General features: G+C 34.6%; 1 protein-coding gene across 1 annotated transcript in view; it reads left to right on the top strand.

The window, feature by feature from the left end:
• The window catches only part of LOC138319003 (fibropellin-1-like), a 27,111-nt gene extending 6,096 nt beyond the window's left edge, over window positions 1-21,015 (top strand). Inside the window, exons 12-38 of the mRNA XM_069261880.1 lie at window positions 204-317; window positions 699-812; window positions 1,200-1,313; window positions 1,529-1,642; window positions 3,346-3,459; window positions 3,815-3,928; window positions 4,221-4,334; window positions 4,740-4,853; window positions 5,130-5,243; window positions 5,740-5,853; window positions 6,085-6,198; window positions 6,995-7,108; window positions 7,902-8,015; window positions 8,298-8,411; window positions 8,605-8,718; window positions 9,226-9,339; window positions 9,612-9,725; window positions 10,010-10,120; window positions 10,533-10,646; window positions 11,039-11,152; window positions 11,549-11,662; window positions 11,950-12,060; window positions 14,626-14,739; window positions 15,378-15,491; window positions 16,051-16,164; window positions 19,188-19,318; window positions 20,165-21,015. Coding sequence (XP_069117981.1) covers window positions 204-317; window positions 699-812; window positions 1,200-1,313; window positions 1,529-1,642; window positions 3,346-3,459; window positions 3,815-3,928; window positions 4,221-4,334; window positions 4,740-4,853; window positions 5,130-5,243; window positions 5,740-5,853; window positions 6,085-6,198; window positions 6,995-7,108; window positions 7,902-8,015; window positions 8,298-8,411; window positions 8,605-8,718; window positions 9,226-9,339; window positions 9,612-9,725; window positions 10,010-10,120; window positions 10,533-10,646; window positions 11,039-11,152; window positions 11,549-11,662; window positions 11,950-12,060; window positions 14,626-14,739; window positions 15,378-15,491; window positions 16,051-16,164; window positions 19,188-19,318; window positions 20,165-20,581 — 3,392 coding nt within the window. The 3' untranslated portion in view covers window positions 20,582-21,015. The remainder of the gene's footprint in view (window positions 1-203; window positions 318-698; window positions 813-1,199; window positions 1,314-1,528; window positions 1,643-3,345; window positions 3,460-3,814; window positions 3,929-4,220; window positions 4,335-4,739; window positions 4,854-5,129; window positions 5,244-5,739; window positions 5,854-6,084; window positions 6,199-6,994; window positions 7,109-7,901; window positions 8,016-8,297; window positions 8,412-8,604; window positions 8,719-9,225; window positions 9,340-9,611; window positions 9,726-10,009; window positions 10,121-10,532; window positions 10,647-11,038; window positions 11,153-11,548; window positions 11,663-11,949; window positions 12,061-14,625; window positions 14,740-15,377; window positions 15,492-16,050; window positions 16,165-19,187; window positions 19,319-20,164) is intronic.

Raw genomic sequence — 21,015 nt, 5'->3', positions numbered from 1 at the left:
GCTAGCATGCTGTTAAAATAGTAATAATATGCTAAAATAATCTTTATGTCGGAATGCACATAAATTCTAACCTTGAAAATTCAAGTTATTTTAGAGAAGCTACAGTATCATAGAATGGAACTATTAGTTATTTATATACTGATAACTGTTGTTCACGATTTCCATAGGAAATTATTTTGTTTGTCGTTTGTAAATCCTTTCAGATATTAACGAATGTTTGAGTAGTCCATGCCAACATGGCGGTACCTGTGTGGATAAGGTGGACGGGTACACGTGTTCTTGTGTCCTCGGCTACACAGATACTAACTGTCAAACAGGTACAATACAATTGGTCTCAATTCGTTTTGATTATCAAAAGTATGTTGATGTTCAATTCTATAAACGTTATCTATATATCAAAGGGAATAATTATTGGCGGCGTTAATTCATTTCGGTAAGTAAAACAATTTTATCCTGATTATAAAAAGATAAACCTGTGTACATCTTATTGTCCTTTTTATTTCCCTATCTTTTATATTCCTTTATGCATATCTTTATATACAGGTAATCTATTTTGGATTGAATGCAGCCGCACCTTTGAAATGAATGATATCGCGAGAATTGACTTTCAAACAGCATAACCGTTACTTCAGACTATCTGATTTACAAAATATTGTGTTTTTGTTGCAAGCTACATTTTGTTGTATTGCTTTACTTAGATATCAACGAATGTAAAAGTAACCCCTGTCAACATGGCGGAACATGTACTGATCACATGAACAAGTACACGTGCAGCTGCATGCCTGGATACACCGGACGAGACTGTCAAATAGGTATCGTAGAAATTGACTGAGGAATATTTATCTATTAGGCCTGGTTGAGAGGGCACTATTGCCTCATAGTATTGTCGAAGGATGGAATAGTGCCCGAACCGCAGGCGAGGGTACTATCCTATCACGAGAATTGTCTCGTAATGGGAGAGTGCCATCGCCTTCGACTCGGGCACTATTCCATCCCTCGACAATACTATGAGGCAATAGTGCCCTCTCAACCAGATCATGATAGAAAATAGCCTTTGTAGTATACAACATTACAAAATAATTCATTTACTATAAAAAAAATCTTAGAGGGAAATGTATTAGTTAGGTGTTCAGTTACAAATACCTACAAACAGATTATCACAATATTGCTTCTTCAACTTGTAGTATATTTGTTTACAGATATAGATGAGTGCCACAGTTATCCCTGTCAACATGGCGGCACCTGTCACGACCACATGAATGGGTACAAGTGTATCTGTATCCCAGGATATACGGGTGCCGACTGTCAGACTGGTACGTAAGCAACTGAAGTAATGTTTTTAATCTGCATAAGTACATATTTATAAAAAAAAGTGCTTAACAAGTAGATAAGAGAGGTATTTCAGACTTAAAAATGTCTATATTGTCGACAGAAGAAAAGGGTTATGGCATTATATACCGAAATTCTGAATCTACAAAAAACAACGTGAGATCATTACACCATACAAACTTGTACATGTATGATACAGATATAGACGAGTGTATCTCGTCACCCTGTATGTATGGAGGTACGTGTACTGACGTGGTCAATGGTTACCGGTGTACCTGTGTTCCCGGATACACCGACACACGATGTACTAAAGGTATGTTGTTATTATTGTTATTTTTTTAGCAATTCAAAAAAGTTTACATTTCAGAATTATGTATTGTGTTCTTTTTTTATCCTTCGTTGAATCACCTAGTCCTTGGTACAATTCATATTCCTTTTTATTCTTTTTAATATTTCATTCTGGATCTAGTCTTCAGTTCCCTGCATTTTTGTGCCATTCCCCTGAAATGAGTTAATAAGACATTTGTGGTTTGGGTTTTGTGTAGTAATGGCGATTTTGTCTTAAGCTATGACCTATGATCAGGTGTACATTGTCATCAAAAGAATATATAAGGATCAGATACCAGTTATTAAAACTTAATTATATTTTTGTCCCCAGCAATGAAAATGACACCAATAATGATTATTGATATAAGGAGTATAAAACAAAAATTAACAGATTTTTTTCTCTGACTCATGATTTATTTAGACAGAAACATATACACCTATCGGTAAACCCATTTACTGTCTTAGATGGCAGCAGTGGGGCCTCCGGATTATAAGACTTTTCCCTTGGCTCACTACTTGTAAGGGTATAACTGTACACATTAAACATTATTCTATATGTAATAAGAAATAAAAATAAGAAATTTTCCCTGTTTTTTCGAAAACCATTCCAAACCGCATATGCAATTGATTCCCCGCGAAACGCGTTTGTGGAAAATATTGATTTCGGCTTCGTCCGTCCGTCCGAGATGCTTTTCTTCATAACTCAAAAACTATTCAACGCAGCTCTTAGTAAAATATACTAAATTACTGTTTCTTTTTGTTTCCGGGCTATAACTCTAAACAATTGAATGCAGCTCCATGAAACTTTCTGTATATATCAGACAAGTGCCCTAGTTGTGCCATTTGCTGTTGCAGACCTTCAGTTTTTGGATTTTTTTCTGTTACCATGGAAATTCAGTTAAAAATACCAAGTTTCTTTTTGTTACCTGCTGTTGATTTTTTTCAGTTTTTCAATACTCGCATACATTTAAAGTTATACATGAGTAATTGTTACTTTGACCTTGATGTTTTTGGGTTTTGATACAAACTGCGGCGCGCTGGGGATAATGCCATGCTTTGCGGCTCATTGTTGTTTTTAGTATTCAATTTAAAATATTTTTTCCTTCTCAAAATCCTACCCAAACCACCTGAAAATTACTTAACTTTTGTAACATCTGAATGTAATCCTCCTGTATTTCTGAAAACCCTAAGCACATTTAGAGGTAAATCCGCCTATTGTAGAAAGGGTTCCCAATTTCTTTAATGTATGTTTCTAGTTTAGAGTATTGTCAGGTTTTGTGTTTTGTTACGCTTTCATGTTAACCTTAGTAACCCCAAATGAAAACCAATGATCAAAGCGAGGTAATTCTCATTCAGTGTCAGACTCAATTGCTACTGGAGATGGAGTTGATTCATATAATGAAGTTGAGAATATGTTTAATAATTAATTGCAAAACCAAACGCGCACTACCGCAATGCACCTTTTTGGTTATACAAAATGGTATTTTGGGTACGAGAAACATGGCAGACACGGTAACAACAATGTCAGCCATAAGCATGTATACAAAAATGCTTATGGCTGACAGGGTTGTTACCGTGTCTGCCATGTTTCTCGTCAGAAAAAATGACATTAACTAGTAACATAAATGAAATCGTAAATGGATTGTATGGTATTAATATTTAACTTATATGGATTCTTCATTATTTCAGACATTTACGAGTGTCAAAGTGCCCCATGTCAACATGGCGGAACCTGTGTGGACAAAGTCAACAGTTACCGGTGTATCTGTTCTCCTGGGTATACAGGCGCTGACTGTCAAATTGGTAAGTCTATATTCCATGGATCACCAACTATCCAATCGCAATAGTATTGTCTTATTAGTATATGTGTTTGTCGTACATAATGATTGGTTCGACCTTAAACTTGTGGAAGGAATCTGAGGTTGGAAACGTTTGCTTATGGAAGAACCGCTCTATAAAATCCACCTTTGACCTCCGCTTCCCGAAGAGGTTTTTATTTTTTTCATTTTTTTTCTGTAGACTCTTCTTGAGTTCTGTATGCATTTTTGACCTTGTGTGTCTTGATATGGGGATAGTTTGCCTAGCAAATTGTTGTCCACATTTGTAATTTAATTTTTTCTTTTGTTATTATTTTTTCATTACAACATTTATTGTACAGATATAGACGAGTGTATCTCGTCGCCCTGTATGCATGGAGGTACGTGTACTGACCTGGTCAACGGTTATCGGTGTACCTGTGTTCCCGGATACACCAATACAAGATGTACTACAGGTATGTCAATGTTATTATACTATTATACAAGTGTTTTGTACTTTATATGATTAACATTGTATCCTAGTTCATACCGTTATGTGTATCAAAATCAAAATGCAAAACGAAGTAAGATACACAGAAAAACATAAACAAATGAACTCTTCTACTCACAATTTACATAGTTTACTTATGTTTTAGTGTGATGCACTAAATAATACTGACACACGATGTAGTACAGAGATGCAAACAGAGATATAAACAGAGATGAAAACAGTGATGTAATACAGACATTATTAATTTCTATACTTAGATATCAACGAATGTAATAGTAATCCCTGTCGCCACGGTGGAACGTGTCTTGATCACGTGAACGGTTACACGTGCAACTGCTTGCCAGGATTCACAGGGATCAACTGTCAAATAGGTACGAAACTCGTTAAATACATTATAACATAACATAAAGTTGAATTATCAAAAAACATTATTTTAGATTGTAAATGTCCTTTGTTATCGTTACCTTCCGAAGGAGGATATTTGCGACAATATTATTATCTAGGAAAGGTTTTGATGATGGTGATTGATATCGTGTAAACTTTATGATTAAATGTAATTGTAAATCGGTTCAAATTGAAATGGATTATGTTAGTAGATGTATGAGCATTATCCTGTCATATATCCTCTGAAAATCAAAATAGGTCGACAGTACTTCAGGTAACCACCCAAGAATACATAACAAAACATAAGAGGTCTTAATTATGAAGTATAATGATAACACGAATGCATATTTTAAAATAAGTGAATCTTTCCGTATTCTATTTCATTCCACCAGATAGAGATGATTGTGCTCCTAATCCCTGTAGACATGGCGGTACGTGTGTGGACGGGGTCAACTCCTACAGGTGCTTCTGTCCACCGGGCTTTTTAGGAGCAAGATGTGACAATGGTAGCTATTGGGGTTTTTTCCGGATATTAATTGTAAAAATAAAGCATAAGATAGTATCCCAATAGTATTTTATTCGTATTCTATTGAACTATTAGGTTTAAAATTTCGAACATGAAATGTTTGATTTATTTGACGAGGACATTGGATTCAAAAAGCTTTATAAGATGTGGAAAATAAGAACTTATGCAGAGATAATAATTTCCACTTCTTCACATTAAAATGTTTTGGTTTTTTTCATTGATGTAAACGATCTTTTTATTATGATGATTTAAACAGATGTAGATGAATGTCTCAGCCAGCCGTGTCACAATAATGCAACATGTACAGACCTTATAAACGATTACTCTTGTTCCTGTTTTCCTGGATATACAGGCAGACTCTGTGGAATCGGTACGTGATTTTATTGTTCAGGATATTTTGAAAACTTTTTAAGCTATCAATTTTATAACACCACAAACATCCTTGCTTTTAATATCTTTTTTTCGTATTATTATCAACATTGGCACAGGTGTTTACAAATCGTAGCGTCCACTAATAACAAAGTTCCTGAGGATTTCCTCAATGTTTCTATTTTCCGAAGATAATCATTGCTTGAGAATGAATGTACCATGATCCTACTATAGTGGTACATGTCATGTGATTCTCAAATGTGAGAATTGACTCAACGCGAGACGGTATAATTAATAATGCCAGATGTACTAAATACCATTATGTTATATTTGTTTCCCAAAGGTGTATTGATTCCTCATTATTTTCCTGAAGTACTGAACATTATTGGGTTTTTTTTCCTGTATGGTTTTCTAACGATATTAGTCATTAATAGTGTAAGTACTACTTGATAGCATGGTGTTGTTCCTTAAAGTATACGGTTTCTTCATTGTTACAGACATTGACGAGTGTCAAAGTGCCCCATGTCAACATGGCGGAACCTGTGTGGACAAAGTCAACAGCTACCGGTGTATCTGTTCTCCTGGGTATACAGGCGCTGACTGTCAAATTGGTAATGCATCAATCGTCAACTATCGCAATACTATTGTATTGTTGAGTTCGTTGCCATCGAACATTTTAGATATCTTGCGGTAGGAATTTGATTTGAAAATAATCACGATTTAAAACCGCATTTACGTTAAGCCAGAATCTTTAAATGGATCAGTTGTTAATAAATTATTCATATAATAGTACAATTATTCATCGAGATATTTGATATTCATATATTAAGTTTGCTGTGCAGATATAGACGAGTGTACCTCGTCGCCCTGTATGTATGGAGGTACGTGTACTGACGTGGTCAATGGTTACCGGTGTACCTGTGTTCCCGGATACACCGACACACAATGTACTACAGGTATTACAATTGTAAATGAGTTTATGAGTAAATGAGCATAATAAAGTTGTTTCTGATCAGTTTGCATGATTCTGATTTCTGAGTGCTATGATAATAGGCTATGGCTTTGTATTCTTGACTAGTGACAATATCTGTGCCGTATGTTATGCTATATCTGCTTTCTATATTACTGTAGACATGGATATATTCGCGAGGGTTAATTTCGTGATTTCCATGTGCAAACAGTCCGCGGCGTTGTTATTTTCGCGTTAAATGGACATGTTAATTAACTTCTTGCAAACTACATATATCGTGTCATGTACATGTATATAGAAAATATTACGCCCTGGGAATTTTTCGCGCATATTTTCACATTTACAGTATTTGTATCTTGCGACTTCTCTTTACTTTAACAATCATTAAAAATGATATCTCTTTTTCATATATGTTTATGTATCTCCTATATTGACAAATACTACTTTCATAAAAGGGATGGATAAGGTTAAGATGTTTTTTGTGCCTATGTTTATCAATTCTTTATTTGTTGAGAGGGGTATATTCTGGTGAACATAATTTAGGTACCAAAACAAAACTGATTTTAAGATCATAATAGTAAGTACCGTTTTATATAGGAAACTCGATTTTAAAATTGACCCCTTTCCCTTAGAATATCCGTTATTATATCTACCTAGTGTATCTACATACCTACTAAATTAGAGGTGTGATACCTGTGAAGTGATGGAGAAGTACATTGTGGAAATAATTTGTGATTAATTTTGTGTTTGGCATAAATATAAGTGTCTGAATAATCCATCAGATATCAACGAATGTCACAGTAACCCTTGTCAACATGGCGGTACATGTACCGACCACATAAATAGCTACACGTGCAGCTGCATGCCGGGATATTCCGGACTTAACTGTCAAACAGGTAAGATCTTTGTATACAGATAACATGTATACTATTTGGTTGCAATGCATTCGTAAAATTCAAAGAAGAATAAAATAGAAATGAAAATGGTAAAGGTTGATTTATTTGTTTCTTTATGTTTATTGATGTTTATTTGAACATTGCAATGTTATAAAGATTCACTTACATTTCTAAAAATCACGGGTTTTTTTTTCTTCAGAGTCCATGCAACATACATGTATTATACATTTATTGTCCTGGCGATAAGGATATATGACGATTTGTTTACCTGCGGCAAGTCATCTTTCCCGAGGGGTAAGGGACATGACGATTTGTTAACCCAAGCCCAAGGGAAATATGACTTGCCGCGGGTAAACAAATCGTCATATCTCCCTACTCTCAGGACAATGAATTGTTTATTATACCGAAATAAAGTTTTTCTCGCGCCAAAATACAAGTCTTAAGTAAAGGCTTGATTTTAAGTTGTTTGGGCAAACGTTACAGCTATTCAAAATCAACTTTCTTTGTAACGTCATATAAACATTACATCGAGTGTTATTGTGATATTTGTATCTTTTATCATAAGACTATTATTAATTTCCTCTGTCAAAGGCAGACGGAAGCGTTGCCTGCCATCCTTTTTTCCGTTACACGAACGTCAACTCTTGCTAAACGTACGAAAGGCTCCGGATGGGTGAAACATGATTTTGAACATGACGTTCAGAGGGATACACGCTCTAACACGTGACGTCTCTCGACCAATCAGCGACTGAGATTCATTCGTGAGGTATAATGATAGATATATTTTTTCCAGATATAAACGAATGCCAAAGCAGTCCATGTCAACATGGCGGAACGTGTCAGGACAAAGTAAATGAGTATAGATGCACATGTGTGGCGGGATATACCGATGTTAATTGTCAAACAGGTAAAATTGATTTAAAACTAAACGAATTTGTTCAATTTCCGAACATTTATGTTAATTTGACAGTATTAAATATGTTGATCCCATCGTTAAAGGCACCAACCTAAACCGGAGTGAATAGCACAAAAATGCTTTAATGATGTAAGGAAACTGTGCTTTAGTACTCTGACCAATGCAAAGGTAACGAAGCCGTTGCTGGAAACATTTGAGGAAGTGTATTTCTGAATTTAGTCATGTAACCAATTGTAACAGTAAAGTTAACTATCTTCCCCAATCTAAACACAGATATAGACGAGTGTATCTCGTCACCCTGTATGCATGGAGGTACGTGTACTGACCAGATCAATGGTTACCTGTGTACCTGTGTTCCCGGATACACCGACACACGATGTACTACAGGTATGTCAAACCCACTGTTTCTCAGATAATAAATTAATTGAATATGTGAACAACATATTGATTTATATTTGGTTTGATCTCAATTTATTTTCTTAATATGAAATATTATGGCGATAGTTGATTTTATCATCATAGTTTATGATTATTTGATACCATTACCCTTCTTTTACCTTGTCATATTGTTTTTACCCAGACATCGACGAATGTAACAGCAATCCATGTCTCCATGGCGGAACGTGCCTAGATCACGTGAACGGTTACACATGCAACTGCTTGCCAGGATTCACAGGGGTCAACTGTCAACTAGGTACAAAACAACTTTTTACACACTATCAGTGTTGATTTAAAATGGAAGATATTCGCTGTACAGCAGCATTATCTAGTAATCAATTTTCAGCATATATTGCCTATTTGGTCACATTACGTTTCTCCTATCAATGACATGAACACTAATGGGCATAATTGATAAAAAGAAGAAACAAAAATTACACAAGTCACAATGTGTTTATCAGTATGTAACCCATTCGTTATTTTATTTTCTTCCACGTCATTCGTGTAAACTTTATAAATAAATGTAGACATCTATTTTGGTTCAAATGAAAATAGATTATGTTAGTACACTGTATATACATGGGCTTTCACATTTTATGAAACCGTAGTTTTAAAACATCAAAATAGTAATTTACTTTAGTAATCATACAAAATTAATTACGTAACAAAACAGAGAAAAACAGCTAAAAAAGGCCACCGCGGGGACAATACATACATGAAGAATATTAAATGAGCCCTCCTATCGCATGTTTAATTCCACCAGATATAGACGAGTGTGTCCCTAACCCCTGTAGAAATGGCGGTACGTGTGTGGACGGGGTTAACTCCTACAGATGCTTCTGTCCACCGGGCTTTTTAGGAGCAAGATGTGACAATGGTAGCTATTGTTCTGTTTTCCATATATTTTAATAAAAGACATAGTACAGTATCTGAATCGTATTCTATTCAATTCATTATTTATTTACATTTCGCACATTGACTTTCCTGACTTTTGGATTATCTTAAAAAAGCCATCCAATACACGAACCTTGCAAAGAAATTGAAAATAAAAAAAAAATTAAAAAAAAACATTTTTCAAAAATTGCATTGTCTACTTTTCCGTGTTTGACTGGTGTTTATGTTTGAAAATGAATATTTTCCTTGTAACAGATGTAGATGAATGTCTCAGCCAGCCGTGTCAAAATAATGCTACATGTACAGACCTTATAAACGATTACTCCTGTTCCTGTATTCCTGGTTATACAGGCAGACTCTGTGGAATCGGTACGTGATTTTACTTCAACTGAGAGAAGTATTGATCAGCAGTTCACTCCGATATATTTGACAACCATAATTTCATAAAGGATAACTTTAGTTTTAAATTTAAATGTCTTGAAATGATTTTGTTTTCACCTGAAAAATGATTTTAACATCGAACATTCGATGGTATAGATTTTCCGATAGAACCGGAAACACCAGCTAGAGAAGGAAAAAGAACATTTCCGACGACACTTTTACATATCCTATTGTTACCTGGTGTGTAAAAATGATAACCTTTTTGGTTACAGATATTAATGAATGCAAGAGTTCTCCTTGCCAACATGGATCGTGTACGGATCTGATCAACGGCTTCCAATGCACCTGTCTGTCGGGGTACACTGGTCGCATCTGTGACATTAGTATGTTTACGTCAGATCTATATAAACCAACCTTTGCCATAGATCAGACATATTACAATTATAACAATTACTGTAATGGTTGCTGAACTCCGTAAACATACATTTCAATGTGTATTGAGCACAATATGCCATATATAAATAACTAATCTCGGATAATAGAAAGAGTCTTAAGTTGCAATGTTTATTGTAAGAGAAGGAATCTTGAAATCGATTTTGAAAGTGTCAGTATTTCAGAATTCTGGTAGAATGTGATAATTGAAAATAAATTTTAGTTAATCATATTGTGCTTCAAAATGACCATTTAAGTCAGAAGTGATTTTTGAATTGTACGTTTGTACATCAGTAAAATGGATTTTGTCACACTCACATACGAATTTCTCAAACGTGGTAATTCTGTCAATTTTATTTGCAGATATTGATGAATGTTTCTCTGGTCCCTGCATGAACGGAGGTACATGTTCAGACCTAATTAACGCCTACAGTTGTACGTGTGCACCGGGCTACACAGACGCTCAGTGTAATACAGGTACAGTATTATATGTTAATGGTATTTTTTGACAAACAGGTTTTCTAACACGCAAGTCAGCAAAAGAATATAAATAGTGAGTACGACAATAGGATACGTGTATAGTTATTAAGTAAACAACACAATTAGCTATCCAATAATACTCAATAGTCAGCATAAAATGTAGAATACTATTATAAGTAACAACTTTATTTGTCCCCAAAATTCTTTGGAAAGGAATGATACAGGTGTTCATGATGTCTTAGTTGAAAAATGAAACATTTGATCATCAACAAGTGATAGAATAGTTAACTTTTACTATTAACAGAAGATTTAACTGTGGAATATACTGTCATTGTTCGCTATAGTTGACGATAGTTTCATTCATTATTAAAATTTCTGTTATTTTGTAGATATAGACGACTGTAATCCTACCCCATGTCACAATGGCGGAACCTGTAGGGATCGTGTTAACAACTTCACGTGCACATGCGCGAGTGGTTTCACAGGGTTTCAGTGTGATACAGGTATTCTTTGTATTTTGTGTGTTTACTACCAAAATGTATGTCCATTTCAAAATGTAATGCTTAAAGTGCAATGAATTACATAAGCACTGTTTACGATTTCGATTTTTTTCAAACATTGTTTTAATTAATACTTAGTACTAAAAAGTATGTTAGGTAGGTTAAACCTAATATGTTTATGTTACAGTAACGACCACGTACACTTTGTAAATACCAACATGAGATCTGTTGTCACTTTATCAATACGTTGACTAAAATGGTACCGGATAGTCAATTATTTTCACTGGTCAAAATTTTCGCGATTTGGACTACAGACAAAAAAATCAGATTTTCTTATTTTTTTCTTTTAAAACTGGTGTTTAGAAAGTGTATTACATGACATGGTATTTGGTTGTTTAGATATAGACGAATGTGCTAGTGGTCCTTGTCATAATGGGGGTACCTGTGTGGACAAACAAAACGGGTACGTGTGTACTTGTGGAGCCGGATTTACCGGTACACATTGTCAACAAGGTAAGTAAAGAAATTAATCGTTATCATTTATAAACAAGACAAATTGTTAAGCATGGGCTGATAGGGCAGCCTAGAATAATTGTTGGTGTTTTCCAAAACATCCTTCATTATCTGAAGCCAATTGTTACATATTATAGCAAAAATAAAAGTTTGGAGTAACATAAAAACAAGCAATGTCGATCTCAAACAAGAATATGGAATGTGGTAAATCCAAATACTTACTATAATTTGCCAACAACCACATCGACTGCAGCGTTTATATATCAGATGATTTGTTTCTGTTTCAGACATAGACGAATGTGCTAGTTCACCGTGTGTCCACGGAGCATGCGTGAACAGAGTGAACTCCTTCCTGTGTCTGTGTGACCCAGGATACACCGGTCATCTGTGCCAAACAGGTGGGAACTCTGGGAGGCGTAATGATTTCAATAAAAGTACTTTTAGTACAGAATCACAAGCATTGCTCCACGATTGTTATTTAATGTCTCGTCAAACGACAGGCAATGAATCTATTCGATTAGGAAACCCGGTCATGGCATTCCTTCAGTAACTTGATATTAAAGGATTTGTGCAGCCAAATTTTTTTTTTATAATACGTCAGGATATTGCTGTGGATGAATGAAAAATTAAGTGCCACCCAACGAATCGCCTAGCTTTTAGCGCTATCGCTTGGTTTTGGTCGTGATTTACGGGTAGTGTCGACTACGGTTCAGAGATAATGAGCTAGGCGGTCACGTGGTCTTGTGATGTCACAGTAGTCCGCGGCTACACAAGGTAAGCCTAGTACTATACATCTATACAGCACATACACGTATACGTTAGATCTACAATTTGAGTTTTTCGAGTAAATGGTTATTCTAGCTTTATGATTAAGATATTTTCAGTTTCAAAACATCCCATTTACACCATTTCAAACATTCAAACAAGAATATATCTAACTTTAGATTAGATAATCAGTCCAATTCGATAGCGATATCAATATGATGTTCGGATCAGTCTGGACTGAGATTTAGATAGCATATTATGTAAATTTCTGTGTAATAAAAAACAGTATAATGTAACGCTATCTTTTTACGAGTAAAATCCCAAAATTTAGCATGAATATATCTAGAATCCATGTTTTTTATTTCAAACTTCTGCCACAACGATGCAAACACGGCACAGTTTTTGAGTAAAAATAAAATATGGACGGTTATCAGTTATGTGATATTGGAGTAACAGTACCGAACTTATACCGAAAATAATATGTATATATATATTGTTGCCTTTGAAACTTTAACGTTTACTAAAAAGCAGAAATACATCAATGATATTTCTGATATATGTTTCTTAATTACAGTATAAGTGTAGATTTAAATTCATTATTTCAAAATTATATTAAATCCTTAAAATAGTATATTCATTGTCGATCCTTTTGTGTATCATACCGAAATTTAATAGTATGATATATGAACATTTATCGTATAATCCAAAATGTAACCACATATAGTGTTCAGATGAAAAATGAAATTACTTGTATACAGGCATTATAAATAGATATAATATCTTGTACCTTTTCAAAAATATACTAAGTTATATTAAAATAAGTATATTTATATATAATTAGTGTGGTAATGCTGTAACCCTTCTTGTATGACTATACATGTAGATTTGAAACGGTGAAAATACATGCTTAGAAGTTTTACTAATACCTTGCTATATAGATATGCCACGATTCCGTAATTACAGTATTTGACTGGAATAATGTTTAAAGTTTAATCTTTAGTTGAAATAGTCCTTAGAACCATTTTTGTTTCTGAATAAGTCAACTTCCATTATTGTTTTACCTGTGTACGACATATATATATCCTAGGTATAATCAGGGATATTTTATTTCCATTTGCTTTTACATCTTCATTTTAAAAATGGAGGTGACAATAAAAAACCTAGAGCATAGATATACGGGGTTTCCATAATTCAAATCACAATTCAATTAACAGATGTCCTAACCTGATTGACAGTAAGACAATAGCAAATACCCGATATAGTCCACCGAATAGCAAATTATTTCTACAATATGTTGAAACGTTTTACGGTATTGTAATAAATGTATCTCAATTTCTTCGGTTAACAACACACAACACAATGTTTGTAATGATCAATCATCGGTGTGTACGTACGTCAATACTTTAATCAAGGATTTCTTAAATTGCTACATGTACGTAAAATTTCATTTTACAGTCACAAACTTTGGAATTCACAATGTATCAAAGATACAGACTATAGAAAATATTATCTAATTAAAGCTTATTCGTTGCTGAACTCCTCAACAAAAAATCCGAAACTTTTATTTCTGTGTGGATTTTCTTTCATAATTACATGAAGATACCTGCTATTAGAGCATAAATTAGAGTATTTGAAACATCGAATTTCACTCTTTTAGTTGTTTACATTCGAGCCAAAGTTATCATACGATTAACTTCACTCAAAAGTAATCGTAAAAAAATCGTTGATCGGCTTTTCCTGTGACCGTCGATGTAAGTGATAGCACACCAGTTATATATATATAGTACAGCTATAAACCATGGACTATTGTGACGTCACACGGTTTAGAGCTAGAAAATATACATAATCGGGCGGCCAGAATTTTGGACCTCGATATCGACTTCTTACGGGTTATTCCGGTCGCACGCGGCACGGAGAGGTTTCTACAAGTGCTGATAAAGCCATTTCCAGCATAAACTGAAATTATCATTTTTGACTGCACAAATCCTTTAATGACTGTTATGAGTATGACTTGTATGGCCACAGATTATCCAAATAACTCCCAGTAAGTATGGATCATTATATTTAGCATCTGGATACATGGTTGGGAACGAATGAAGATTGACCTTATCTACCATAGAGATTACCACTCAATCACAACAACTCTGTCTTCTCATTTAAAATTCAGCTATCAAACATCGACTATGATGTATTTGCAGAAATCAACGAGTGCGTACCGCCGCCATGCTTGCACGGAGGAATATGTCAGGATGAAGTTTCCAATTTTACCTGTGTCTGTAGGGCAGGATACACGGGCCGTCGCTGTGAGACAGGTAAATTATCGTTTTATTTAGCAATTCTGAATTTTTCCAAATGTTTTATACGAGTGAAAATGTTATGGTAATTGTCCCTTCTAGTCTATGCTTTAAATAAAAATACAGTTTTTAAAATATCTTATACAACTAAAAAGATAAATTACATGGGAACTTTTTAAAGGAGATTTGATGGACCAATGATACAGAGAACACATCTACCACACAAAACTATAAACATAGGATAACACAAAACCAAGATCGGCTTAACGAAACTATGTTTTAACATATCTATAATTCATACTCAAAATCGAGGAAAGTAGAACAGATATAACGCCAAAATCATATATCACCGGATATATGAAAATGAGTCCAGGATCATGTGTTCCAGACTAGAAGTGTCTTCTGATTCATGGATGACTATACGCGATGACGTACGAGTCTTTCTTCAATACGGCAAAAATAAAGGACAAAATAAAGTATCAAAGATTCAATCATATGTTCTTCACTAAAACATTTGCTAGTAAATAACACTTCTGACAACACGTTAACTAAGCTTACATATGAACAGCTCGATTATCACCAGTAACAGATTGAACCTGCCATATGTAGCAATACATTTATCATCTGTGTATGTAACAATATCTATTTATTTCCAGATATAGACGAGTGTACGTCTGACCCTTGCCAGAACAATAGTACCTGCATAAATGGTAAAGACTCATACCAATGTGTCTGTCCAGTAGGCTTCACTGGCTTACACTGTGGCCAAAGTAAGTACAGTATCTAGAAAGGAACTAAAACTTCTAACGTTGCACATTACGAATTCCACTACTGCTTTATATCTTATCAGTTTCTTCGAGGACATATACATATCATAATCTTAAGACATTGCAAAAACATGCAAGGCATCAAAAAACATAATTTCGTAAAATATGAAGCGAAATTAGTGCAGTAGTTACATGTACATGTACTATCGTCGATTTTGATTGGTTAAACGGCGCAATAGTTTCTGCGAGAGAGAAAATTGTCCATCGATAAAAGGGGAATTCTTCAGGGCGTTTACACAGCAAACAATTATTAATGGTGTGGTGAGGGTACATTTTAACGTGGAATGTTATACGCGACAACTTGCATGAAAAATATTTCATATAATATCGCAATTTCGTCAGAAATATGCACTTGGTTCGTTTTTGAAGGCCGATACACGAAGAATGGAGATCGAGACATATCAATATAGGATACTTCGTCGATTTTTGTACATGATCTGAGTGTTGTCTATTTATTAGGAGAAACTGGCATGTACTGATGTACGATTTCGTTTCGTTTTAGATATTGATGATTGTAAAGGAAACCCTTGTTTGAATGGTGGCACGTGCGATGACGGTATCGCCAGCTTCACGTGCCGGTGTCCTGCTGGATTCTACGGTCCTCAATGCGAAAAAGGTCATATATCCAAAACGAGAGCACACAGTCAATTTCCCAGGGTTACCATTACTATCATTTGTGGCGGCTAGACAGAAGCTTATTGAACAGGCACAAAAACATCTATATTTTCAATTTTTGAAGAAAAAAAATCAAAATCAGACAATACCAGTAGATCTACAACTTAAGCTATCTGACTTATTAGTTGAACCTATTCTGTTTGATGGGTCAGAAATCTGGGGTTACGAGGATTTAAAGCTTTTAGAACAAACCCATCTTAAATTTTGCAAAAGAAATTTAAATGTTAGGGCTAGCACGCCTGGGTATATGATCAATGTTGAATTGGAAAGATATCTGTTAGATATAAAGGTTAAGCTGAGAATGTTAATTTTTTGGAACAACCTTTTGTTAAATGAAAATAAATTAAGTAATATTTTATATAGACTAATGGCGAGTTTAAACCGCAATGGACAAATACGGTTTAAATGGTTAGGTCATGTTAAACAAATCTTTAATGATACTGGATTCACATATATATTTGATAGTGAAATACAGGTCTATGAATGCAAATTTTTATAAGCATGAAGTTGCTCAACGTCTACGTGACACTTTTATTAAAGGAATAATTTTTAATACAACGTGATTAGCGTTTGTATTAATGTTATCCGGTTTATCATGATGTGTAGGACTGCAAGAGTAGGACTTGCCCTACAATGACATCTAGTGGTGACCTCTTAAACCATTTCATTCATAAACTTCCATTCATAAAATCCCTATTTATTGAATAATAATTTTTTGACCAATCAAAACGTTGTATTCCCTTTACTGCAGTTTGCAGTCACGGGAAGCTTGCCTTATGATTGGTGGAATTCACATAGCCTCTGTAGAATATACACACACATACTCCCTAACTGTGTCTACATGTGTATACATGTACATACAATCTACATCTGGTTGTGATACCTCTGTCCATCTTACGTAAACTGTTAATGATAATACAAATTGGAATTACTACATAAGACTTACAGACCTCAGAATTAAAAGTAAACAGTTCAGAGCTACTTTCTGTGTACATTATAATAATTCTTTAAAATGATTATTGATAATGCTGCCCTCATGTGTGCATGGTTTCACTATACATGCATAACTGTGCAACACGAGTCAAGAGTGTATGACAGAAATTCCTTTTTAATGAATATAAGACTTAAATGCTTTCTTTACTTTGATTATTGTTTGTTGTTTACTGGTGTGTAAACTGCATTTTTGTACAGATATTTTAGATGACGCGCGTCATGTTGAAATATTTACATTTCCGTTTTCTCTTTGCTATATAACCTTACCAACTGCGAAATCGTTTACACTTGCGTAAACGCAGTGGTTGCCGCGCAAGAATACACACACCGGAACACTGACTTCCGCAAGTAGTGTGAATGCGCATCCGGTTAGGCCTATTGTTTCTGTATGAAACATCTTCAATAGATTGCATGTATGAATGTTATGTAAATCTTAAATTATATGTCAGCAAATAAAAAATTAACAAATATTGTGTAAATGGGATGAAAAAAGATAAAGTCAATGTGGAACTATATTTTGTGTACTCTCTAAATTTGACAACATTTCCCGCCAAATTGAAGCCAGCTGTTCCGGGATTCCATCAATTGACCGGCTGTTCCAACGATCGTATAACATTGGGAAAACAGAGTTTTATTTTATTTAAACACTTGATTTGAATGAAATGGTCAATCGAAATGTAAATATAAGGAATAATTTTTATTGTTTGTTGTTTACCGGTGTGTAAACTGCATTTTTTGTACAGATATTTCAACATGACGCGCTGACGCGCGTCATTTAAAATATCTGTACAAAAATGCAGTTTACACACCAGTAAACAACAAACAATAAAAATCATTCCTTAAATATCTGTGCAAAAAAATGCAGTTTACACACCAGTAAACAACAAATAATAACAATTTTTCCTTCTATTTACATTTCGACCGACCATTTCATTAAAAGTGTTCAAATAAGAAAAAACTCAGTTTTTTCAATATTATACGATTGTTGGAACATCCGGTGAATTGGTGGAATCCCGGAACAGCTGGCTTCAATTTGGCGGGAATTGTTGCTAAATTCAGAGAGTACACAAAATATAGTTCTACATTAACTTTATCTTTTTCCATACCATTTATACAATATTTGTTGAATATTTTACTTGCTGAGATATAATTTGAGATTAACATTACATTCATACATGCAGTATATTGAAGATTTGTCATACAAATACAATAGGCCTAATCGGATGCGCATTCACACTACTTGCGGAAGTGAGTATTCCGGTGTGTATGTAATTGAATTTTGCTTGTTAAGAGCATTTTCATTGGCTTAAAAATTTACTTTATCAGCCCATAAGGAAAAAAATGCGTCGCCGTTTGTAACGTTGCTTTTGATTGGCTGAGATGACGGCGTAATGATTTCATAGACAAAAGAGTCCCAAAATGAATTGAGTAAAGAAGAGATTATCTTAAATTTAATTTTAAGGATTATTTTGAATAGATTTGTTTATGTTATGGAGATATAACACAAAAATCTGACCAATCGCAGGCCTGCAGAGACTTCCTTTGGTGATTTGCAGATAAAGTGAAACTTAGCAAAACCATTCAAGATACCGTTATTCGATCTATTTGATGTAATGTACTTCAAAGGAATAAAATACCTGCGCAAATGTAACATACAGAACTTTCATGCAGCTTTTGTTATGGCATAGTCTAAGGGTGAATATACCAAGAGTGGTAGTAACCCCTGGAGAATCGAGGATATGAGAGATGACAATACCATTGATTATATCTGTACTGTGTGTTTACATTTCTTAAAAGGTTCTTTGGTTCACTTTTATGCTTTAAAATTTGCATTGAAAATAACATTATAAATTACAAATATTCTGTAAATTAATATACCCACATATCATTTGATAAAATGAAAAGCCATTCATAAAAAGTGGTGTGTGCCTTTTAGAATAATAGCTGTGAAGTGTTATGGTATGTATTTAGGTGTGGACCACTGCTCTCCCTACCCATGCCACAATGGAGCTATCTGTGTCAATAACATTACCACCTATTATTGTATATGTCCCTTGGGATGGAACGGCAAAAACTGCGATACCAAAGTCAGCACCAAAACCGTGAGTATAGATACCATATCAACATTTCAGTCTGCTTTCATAATCAGAATGTGGACGGGACATTGCATCGGGCAAGACGTTTCTAATACCAAATTGATTGCATAAAAATTATACTCAGTTTGGAATGCATTTTCAACATTGATAAAAATGCATGTTTCCGTGTATGGCATTGTTACAAGTATTCTTTGACGTTCTTTGATAGTTTGAGTTACTGATAAAGAAAAGCTCGATCTGGAATGTGCCATTGCTTATCGACATAGAAACAAAACACTGGGATGTCACACCAACGTAGTTGTGTTTAAAATGAGTATGCAAATTAAGATTTTTGTAACTAGTTTATAATTTCTGTATAAAAGTCACACTATACGTAACTAATTAAACAAAAAGTCAAGTTAGATTCGACCTCAATAATTTGTAGATGTAGTTGAAATTATGTTATATCAAAGAATAGTTATGATTATAATGATTTCTTAATAACTGGTACAACAGTTGTTGAAAGTCAATACTTGTAAACATCCCTTCATTTTAAACTGGTTGACATAGAAGCTACGATTATTGCCGAACGGAAGTCGGAAAATTCATGACCCGTTCTCTGAAGAGTTCAGACAGACGTTACATAGTTATGGCAGTCATATGACGTTCTCAGCAACGACGATGTTCAATATGTATTAGATTTTTTATATCGAAAGTTTCCGAATCATTATCGCTCATCTTGACTTCGATTTTTGTCCTGTCTCTGAACGATTTACAACGGGATGCTTTCAAGATTCTTCTAAATCATGAAAAAATTAAGACAAAAACGGATATTGGAACTTTAATAGTACCGGTATGTTTGGTTTGTTTCAGACGTGCTCGCAGCTTGAATACGCAGACTGTAGATGTACTGTTTCTAACAAGTACTCCGCCATTGTTTCTAAGCACATGTCAACAAAACCAGCCGTCACTTCATCAACAATCATATCTTCTGTCGTCGGGGCATTGCTCGGACTGCTCAGCAGTCTATTGGGGTATTTTCTTATCCTTCAGTGTTGCTGTAAATCCTTACCCCAAATGACGTCACCTTTGGCATCTCCTAATCGTCTAAAGGTCAGGCCAGTTGACCCCGCTATCCCTCCATGGAAACAGGGTCACATGGGAAACCCGCCACCTCTACCCACACACGGCAAGGAACCCGCCACGTCTAACTCTGTCAATATCTACAGAACGACACTGAACTACAACTTCGGTACTAATAATATCAATAACGCTGTGACGGATTGGTAGACGGACATGGAGCTGGCATATGTTGTATAAGAGTTACTTCCCTTAGCCAGTGTAGTCTGAAGCAACCCCATAACAATATTAATATTGGAAAAAAGGTGACGTTGATTGGAGATCAGTGACACAGGAATGAAGCGATAACATTGGATATAGACACGTTAATTACATTTCTGTACTGAGAACAACAAACATCAATGTTATTTCTTTATCGATTGTTTGATAAAAATGTCTGACCTCTTTGATGTTACAAGATCTGCCCATATTTTCAGACTAAGTTAGTGAGTAGCTACTCTTACTGGTAGTATTTAAAAATTATTTTAAAATGATATTTATATGGTTACAGCGAAAACTGTAGTTTAATAGATTCCAGACTGTTTACAAAGTTTGCGAGAATTGTGTAAGATTAAAGACTATCCTTTATTTGGTCGATTCCTTTA

The sequence above is a fragment of the Argopecten irradians genome, chromosome 3, assembly GCF_041381155.1.
Source record: "Argopecten irradians isolate NY chromosome 3, Ai_NY, whole genome shotgun sequence".
NCBI classification, from domain to species: Eukaryota; Metazoa; Mollusca; class Bivalvia; order Pectinida; family Pectinidae; genus Argopecten; species Argopecten irradians.
This window is presented reverse-complemented; position numbering and strand designations above follow the sequence as displayed.